Below are 8,696 nucleotides of genomic sequence, written 5' to 3'. Positions count from 1 at the left end.
AAAAAAAAAAAAAAAAAAAAAAGCTAAGTAGAGACCTAGATACCCCTTCAAATAATGGGCAAAGTTTTCACTTGGGGAGAAAAGAATACTTTTACTGTGAAACATGTAACTACTTATTTTATTAACACTGGTTCCATTTTGTAAAAAGAAAATATTTTTAATTTAAAATCTCAATTTCAGTCATTATGAATTACATATTTTATAACTTGCTCAATTTTTTAAATTATTAAATTAGACCTATCCCCAAATTTAACAACTTTTTAAAAACTTACTTACCAGTTTATAACAATGATACAACTAATGAAAATGACATATCTGTGTAATGATGCAAAAATCACCATAGGTTCAAGAATAATGTAGTTGTTTCACATCTGAAATTGAAATATATTGTAAGTTTGATAGTCAATTTCCTTTGTAGTTGGAAAAAAAGAGTAAAAGTAACAGCAGAGTACTGTTTTGGCATACTCTTTATTATATAACAATAACATTTCAACTAAAATTGCCTCTGAAATCTCAACCATGACTTCTTAAGACATAGGACTACACTCTGCCACCTGACACGTGCTTTGAAACTATTAGAAAATTGTTAACTTGCTGATAACTCTAATGATTTCTTTCTGGTTTAAGTACAACTAGAAATAGCTATGCTTTACCTAGGTTACTGACTTGCTTTACGGACATTACTAAAATGTTGAGGCTTCTCCTTTGTATCAGCTACCAGAAAACGGAAGTCAAATTGGCAACATATCCTTGACAAGCTGTCAGACTTTATAGAAGTCTTTCTTATAGTAGCTTTACTCGTGGCTCTATTTCATACACTAAACTTCATTTTCCTTTTCCTCATCCTACTCATCCCCTTCTAATATAAATAACTTTATTATATATTTTTTTCTAATTGTCCCCAAAATATTTTTGAAACAAAAGAAGTTCCAATAAAATATACTGTGTATATGTATTGATACACATAAATACAATGCCCATGAGTGCATAAACACGAACTAAAAGCATTCCACTTTCCATTCTTCCTTCATGATGAAAGGGGGACTGTGCTTCCTGGACTGCTGTGTTTACATGCTGTACCGGGAGAACTATTAATAGTTCCCCTTTTACTCTTATTCCTGTTTCAGACATTCTCTTCCCTCCTTTTCTGTTTCCCAGCAGTTGAAAATATGAATTAATCAGTGTCTTATAATTAAACACAATGTTTCAAATTTTTACATTAATTTGAATTCCAGTACTTAAAATGCTCAATTTTTCTTTTTATATTCATTTATTAGCCACAAACTAAATCTAACTTTACTTGTACAATGCTTCTTACTATATTAGTACACAATCTATTTTAAAACAACTCTAGGACAAAATTTCAATGATTAGCAAATTTTATGATATATAATCTACTAATTTTGTTGAATGGATTTTCCTTCAAAATAAGTTGTGTAGTTAAAAATTGAAATATCATGTCTTTTCAAATTATATACATCTTAAAAACTTCCATTTTCATTTTTAACTCGATTATAAAACATGGTCATAATAAAATTATATACTTTATCCAGTTTGTTGGAGAAAAATAATTAAAAACAAAATAACTAGGTCTTCTCTTTCAGTTCTATATAAAATTTCTCTGGATCACACTAAATTGAATTCTACTCACAACAATACTTAGCAGAAAAAACTTTCTATAGTATTACCAGAAATGTTTAGAAGCGAACAGCATGTGAATGATGTAATTTCCATGTAATCAGGACATCCTTTGCATTTTGATAATCTGGCATAGAAAAGTCTTCAGTAGAAAAAAGAGAAATAGCCAACAAGAAACAGTTGATGTAAATTATGATAATTCCTGCTGAATGTAATGAATTACCTAAAACAGTGTAATGGTCATCAATACACCTCAATGTGATTGAGATACACAAGGAACAGAAGGAAAGCACTGCTAACAGTACAACAGTGATGAGAAAATGCAAAGCAATTAATCCTTCTCAGTTATATGCCCCACCTTCCTGACCCTTCTGTATCATCTATTTTCCCCAACAAACTTCTATGCCTCACATTTACTCCTTCTTGGTTTAAATTTTCCAATGTAGAAATTACACATATAACAAATGATTTTAAAATATGTGTACTGTGAATAATAAGACAAACACCAGCTAAGTCACCTGCTATGTTAGGTAAGAAAGTAGAAACCAACTCTGATAAAAGCCCCTAGAACGTGCCTATCCTGGTGGCACTCACCCCCACTGCTGGTTACCACTGTCCTTCATTGTGTGTGTGTCTTCATCCTGTTAGCCCCTATGTATACATATCCCTTAAAAACATGCTGTTCAGTGTTGTCTGTTTCTGAAGTTTACAGATATGGAATCATACTGAATGTATAATTTTGTAATTTTATTACTTTCTTATGTATTTGAAATTAACCCATATTGATGTGTGAGACTATATTTTTACTGTAGTATAATAGTCTGTTATAAAAATATGACTATCCATTCTACTGTCAATGATCGTTATTATGGTTACACTAGCCTTTTTTCCACAATTTGAATATTTTGATTTTTTATAGTTAAAGTTTTAATTTTAACCACATATTTATCAAGTCTTTGCTCATTATTAATTCTTGTATTTCAGAACTTTCACTTCATTTTTTTCAGTCTGAGAACTTCTTTTCTCTCAGATGTTATTTGTCTACAAAAGTCTTTATTTGAATCTCCTCCTTGAAAGGTAAATAAATCTAGGCTGACAGTTACTGTCTCTTAACACACTGAAACTATGATTTCACAGTCATTTGGACTCCATTACTGCAGTTCAGAAGTCAGTTTGTGAGTCTAAGTACCACACCTGTATACATGATGTCTTTTTAAAAATCTATTGGCTACATTTAAGATCTTCTCTTTACCTATAGTAAAAACTACAGTTTTTACAATACAGCTAAATGTGGATATCATTTTAAACTTGGTCTGCAATAGGCTTCCTGGATTCGGTATTACTACCTTTCAATAACTTCAGAAAGTTTTCAGCCAGTATCTCTATAAATGTGGATTGCTCCTCATTTCCTCCATTATATCCTTCCAGAACTCTAGGCTTGCAGGTCTGTGAGTGAACCTGTATCTGGAATATATATAGAGTACTTCAGTAATACTGAAATAAACTGAAATAAATTTGAATACTTTGTGAAAGAAGTTATAATTAGTCAATAAGCACATTAAAATATGCTTTTTCCCTTTGAAATCTGGCACAAAACAAGGATGCCTTCTCTCACCACTCCTATTCAATAGAGTATTAGAAGTTCTAGCCAGGGTGATAAGGCAAGAGTAAGAAATAAAGGGTATTTAAATAGGAAGAGAGGAAGTCAAATTGTCTCTATTCGCAGATGACATGATTGTACATTTAGAAGACCCCATTGTCTCAGCCCAAAATCTCCTGAAACTGGTAAGCAACTTCAGCAAAGTTTCAGTATACAAAATCAATGTGCAGAAATCACAATCATTTCTATACACCGATAACTGACAGGGAGCCAAATCAATAGTGAACTCCCGTTCACAATTGCTACAAAGAGAATAAAATACCTAGGAATACAATTAACAAAGGATGTAAAGGACCTCTTCGAGGAGAACTACAAACCATTGCTCAATGAAATGGGAGAGGGCACGAACAGAAGGAAAAACATCCCATGCTCATGGTTGGGAAGATTCGACATCGTGAAAATGGCCATGCTGCCCAAAGTAATTTATAGATTCAACGCTATCCCCATCAAGCTACCTATGACCTTCTTCACAGAACTGGAAAAAACCACCTTAAACGTCACATGGAACCAAAAGAGAGCCCGCATAGCCAAGACAATCTTAAGCAAAAAGAACAAAGCTGGAGGTATCACACTATGTGACTTCAAACTATACTACAAGGTCACAGTAATCAAAACAGCATGGTACTGGTACCAAAACAGACACACAGAGCAATGGGACAGAAAAGAGGCCTCAGAAAAAACACCATACATCTACAACCATCTGATCTTTGACAAATCTGACAAAAGCAATGGGGAAAGGATTCCCTGTTTAATAAATGGTGTTGGGAAAACCGGCTAGCCACATGCACAAAGTAAAACTGGACCCCTTCCTGACTTCAGATGGGTTAAAGACTTAAACATAAGACCTAACACCATAAAAACAAGAAAACCTAGGCAAAACCATTCAGGACATGGGCATAGGAAAGGACTTCATGACTAAAGCACCAAAAGCACTGGCAACAAAAGCCAAAATAGACAAATTCGATCTAATTAAACTCCAGAGCTTCTGTACAGCAAAGAAAACAATCATTAGAGTGAATTGCCAACTAACAGAATGGGAAAAAATTTTTGCAATCTACTCATCTGACAAAGGGCTAATACCCAGAATCTATGAAGAACTCAAACAGATTTACAAGAAAAAACCAAACAAACCCATTCAAAAGTGGGCAAAGGATATGAACAGACACTTTACAAAAGAAGATATAGATGAGGCCAACAAACATATGAAAAAATGCTCATCATCACTGGTCATTAGAGAAATGCAAATCAAAACCACACTGAGATACCATCTCACACCACTTAGAATGGCGATCATTACAAAATCTGGAGACAACAGATGCTGGAGAGGATGTGGAGAAATAGGAACACTTTTACACTGTTGGTGGGAGTGTAGTTCAGCCATTGTGGAAGACAGTGTGGCGATTCCTCAAGGACCTAGAAATAGAAATACCATTTGACCCAGCAATTCCATTACTGGGTATATACCCAAAGAATTATAAATCATTCTATTATAAAGACACATGCACACGTATGTTCACTGCGGCACTGTTTACAATAGCAAAGACCTGAAACCAACCCAAATGTCCATCATAAAGAGACTGGATAAAGAAAATATGGCACATATACATCATGGTATACTACCCAGCCATTAAAAAACAATTAGTTTGTGTCCTTCATAGGGACATGGATGAATCTGGAAACCATCATTCTCAGCAAACTGACACAAGAACAGAAAACCAAACACCATATGTTATCACTCACAGGCAGGTGTTGAACAATTAGAACATGTGGATACAGGGAGGGGAGCATCGCACACGGCAGTCAGTGGTGGGGGGGCTAGCAGAGGGACGAGGGGGTGGTGAGGGTGGGAAGGGATAATGAGGGGAGAAATACCAGCTATAGGTGATGGGGGATGAAGGCAGCAAACCACCTTGCCATGTATGTACCTATGCAACAATCCTGCATGATCTGCACATGTATCCCAGAACCTAAATTACAAAAAATATATCTATATCTATATCTATCTATCTATCTATCTATCATCTATCTATGCTTTTAACAGGGAAATGCAAATTTTAACCACTAGGAGATGCCACCACAAATCCAGTGGAATGATTAGAACTTTTAAAAACTGACAATACCAGGTGTTACAGAGAATGTAGAAAATTTGGAATTCTCATAGATTGCAACTGGAAACACAAAACAGTCACTTTGGATAATAATTTTGCCACCTCTAACAAAGTTAAACATACACTTATAATATAGTCTAGTGATTCCACTCCTAGGTATTTCTCAAAACATATGCCTACACCTGTACATGAAAGCATATTGTAGCTTTTGCCATAATTGCCTCCTAATGAAAACACCAGCCAAGTGTGGAGGCTCACATCTGTAGTCCCAGCACTTTGGGAGGCTGAGGTGGGTGGATCGCCAAGACCAGCCTGGGCAACATGGAGAAACACCAGCTCTACAAAAAAACAAAATACCAAAATTAGCCAGGCATGGTGGCATACACTTTGTAGTCCCCGCTACTCAAGAGGCTGAACTGGGAGGATTGCTTGAGCACCCAGGAGGTTGAGGCTATAGTAAGCCAAGATTGTGCCACTGCACTCCAGCCTGGGTAACAGATTGAGACCCTATCTCCCTGCAAAAAAACCACCCCAAATATCCCTCCAGTAGATTAATGGATGTTTAACATTGTGGTATATCCACACAATGAAATACTACTCAGCAATGAAAACGAACTACCAATATATGTAGCACATGAATCACAAAACATGCTGACCAAGAAAAGCTAATCATGGAAAATAATGTTTCCATTCTTATAAAATTCTAAAACAGGCAAAGCTAATCACAGTGACCATAGGCAAAGCAATGATGGAAGGGAGCTGAAGGGAGTACAAAGGAGTACGAAGAACTTTCTGGGTGATAAAATCTTCCTATAATCTTGATGGAGATGGTGGTTACACAGGGCATTAATTTACAGAGGAATGAAATGTCTTCCTCAAGAAAACGCAGCCGGGTAATAAAACCAAACTAATAGCTCTGTTATTAAGGATTTCAAGTTTTTTTTAATGACTGGCTAGCTGCAGAAAAAAAGCCTACATTGACCTAGCACTCAACAAACATCGTTGAAGACTGTTGAGTGAATGTCACACGCCAGTCACTAGTTTTAGGTGTTTGGGATATCCCATACCCAAAAGAGATCCTTACTCCATATAAAGAGGTTGTAGGAGCGGAGGGCAGACAAATAAGGGTATGCTAATAAAAAATTAAAGTAGATGGAATGCTGTAAGGGTCCCTAAAATATCTCCCAAAAGAGTTTTTGATTTTCAAGTTTAAACCCTAAAGAAGAAGGCAGACTATGAAGTGAAACAAAAGGTAGTAAGGTAAAGTAAATCCTTATCTACCGCATAAAAAGAGAACTACAGATGTATTGCAGGCCTATCTGCAAATGATAAAACTATAAAATTAAAAGAAAATATAGGGAATATTCTGTGGCCTTCTTAAGGAGAAGGACTTCTTAAATAAAATTTCAAAAGCATAAAACAGCAGAAGAAATTGAATATGATCATTTCAAAATTAAAAATTTCTGTTCAATAAATGAAACTATGGAAAAAGTTAAACAGATGATGGAATGAGAAAAGATGTTTACAAAGTATAAAAGAATTAATGTTTGGAATAACAACAGCGCCCGTAAATCAACGTAAAAAGATAATATCCCAGTGGAACATGGGCAGAGAATAACGGGGCTCACAGAAAAGGAAGCCCAAAACCTTATAAGAAAACCAAGAGCTGCCTAAACTCATTAGCAGATACAGAAATGGAAGTTCAAACATCTATCTGAGTGACAAAATGCGGGCAACTGAATAGCATCATGCAAACACAGACACGCAGGAAAATAAGACCCCTTATGCACAGTGCCACCCAGCATGAAGACGGAGGCACCTTCTTGAGAGCTCAGTCAGATTAGGTACCTACGTGCGCACCCTGATCAAGGAGGAATTCTGTTTGATAGACAGGTCAAAAAATTCTTTGTAGTGTCATCTGTGGTACTGAAAAGATGGGCAATGCATAGCAATTTATGGTGGAAGGAAATTGAAGACATTCTGAGTGTCCATGGTAAGGAAATAATTCAAAACATGGGGAAAAGTTATAATACCGAGATGTGGAACACAATGAAAAACCTGAAAACATCCAAGTTATCCTAGACTACAACACTGGCAGCATGATGGTCAGAAGGCAGGCAACATTACAAGGCTGCAGTAGGAGCTAAATGATACCATGGAGGCAAAACGTAGTCCAGTGCCTCACACTTCATACTTAAATAAGTAGTTCCTGCTACTTAGCATGATTTACCCCCCTAAGCTCTGGCCTTGCTATTTGTATAACTGAAATATGTAGTGTTGTTATAAGAATTTAACAGATGACACATGGAGGCACCATGAAAGCAGAGTGGAAAACCATGGCCTGCAAAGTGACACAGATTTGCGCATGGACACCAGTTCTCCAACTGACTAGCTGTGTAACTTTGGACAAGTCAGTTAACCTCACTGTATCTCAATTTGCCTATCTACAAAGTAAAATTAGTAAAGTTAACTACATGCTGTTTTTTTGAGGGTAAGATAAGTCATATAACAAATGTTCATTCATCTTGTTTCTCCTCCTTTGCAGATCATGTTACAGTGCAGCCTCGCCAGATGCAACTGTGCACTGTGCAACCAGTATGAATAATAACTTATGGTGGCCAAGCAATGACATAAAAAAAGGCTGAATGATGCTGAGACAACAACCACATATAGGAAAATGAATGGGGAAAAAAGATCAAAATGAGTATCTGATTTTAATTCAGATAGACAAATTATAGAGGGTTATTTTTCTGTTTTCTAATTTCAAAGTTATGTTTATGTTACTTTTAGAAATAAAAATATTTCATGGCAAACAAATATTTCAAAATGCATGGAACAAATAGTAATAAACTTCAAAACCTAAAATAGCATTTTTATGGCTCCTTCATCAATAGAATTAATTTAATATTTCAGAATACATTCTGAAGCATTAGGTTCTTCCTAACTCTAACATGTAGCCTGGGATAAATAATTTACCCTGATAGCCTCACATTCCCTGCCTATCAAGTGGGCCTAACTTAAACCTCACAGTTGTTGTAAGGATGACATGAGATAATGTGTTAGTTCCATGCAGATGATCATGTTTTGAAAACTTCAAAGTTTGCAAAGATAAAAATATAAATCCACCATCCTGGTCAACATGGTGAAACCCCGTCTCTATTAAAAATACAAAAATTCAGCTGGGCATGGTGGCGCGTGCCTGTAATCCCAGCTACTCAGGAGGCTGAGGCAGGAGAATTGCCTGAACCCAGGAGGCGGAGGTTGCGGTGAGCCGAGATCGTGCCATTGCA

The 8,696-nt window shown here is 36.0% G+C and overlaps 1 protein-coding gene across 21 annotated transcripts in view; it reads right to left on the bottom strand.

Moving 5' to 3' along the window:
- The window catches only part of ZMYND11 (zinc finger MYND-type containing 11), a 124,426-nt gene that overhangs the window by 55,619 nt on the left and 60,111 nt on the right, over positions 1 to 8,696 (bottom strand). For 3 of the 21 annotated variants that reach the window (XM_037735145.1, XM_017519265.2, XM_037735150.1), the window contains exon 3: positions 277 to 371. The exons of the other annotated variants lie outside the window; for them this stretch is intronic. In XM_037735145.1, coding sequence (XP_037591073.1) covers positions 277 to 341 — 65 coding nt within the window. In that variant the 5' untranslated portion in view covers positions 342 to 371. The remainder of the gene's footprint in view (positions 1 to 276; positions 372 to 8,696) is intronic. 21 annotated transcript variants of the gene reach the window in all.

The sequence above is a fragment of the Cebus imitator genome, unplaced genomic scaffold (genome assembly GCF_001604975.1).
Source record: "Cebus imitator isolate Cc_AM_T3 unplaced genomic scaffold, Cebus_imitator-1.0 Scaffold732, whole genome shotgun sequence".
NCBI classification, from domain to species: Eukaryota; Metazoa; Chordata; class Mammalia; order Primates; family Cebidae; genus Cebus; species Cebus imitator.
This window is presented reverse-complemented; position numbering and strand designations above follow the sequence as displayed.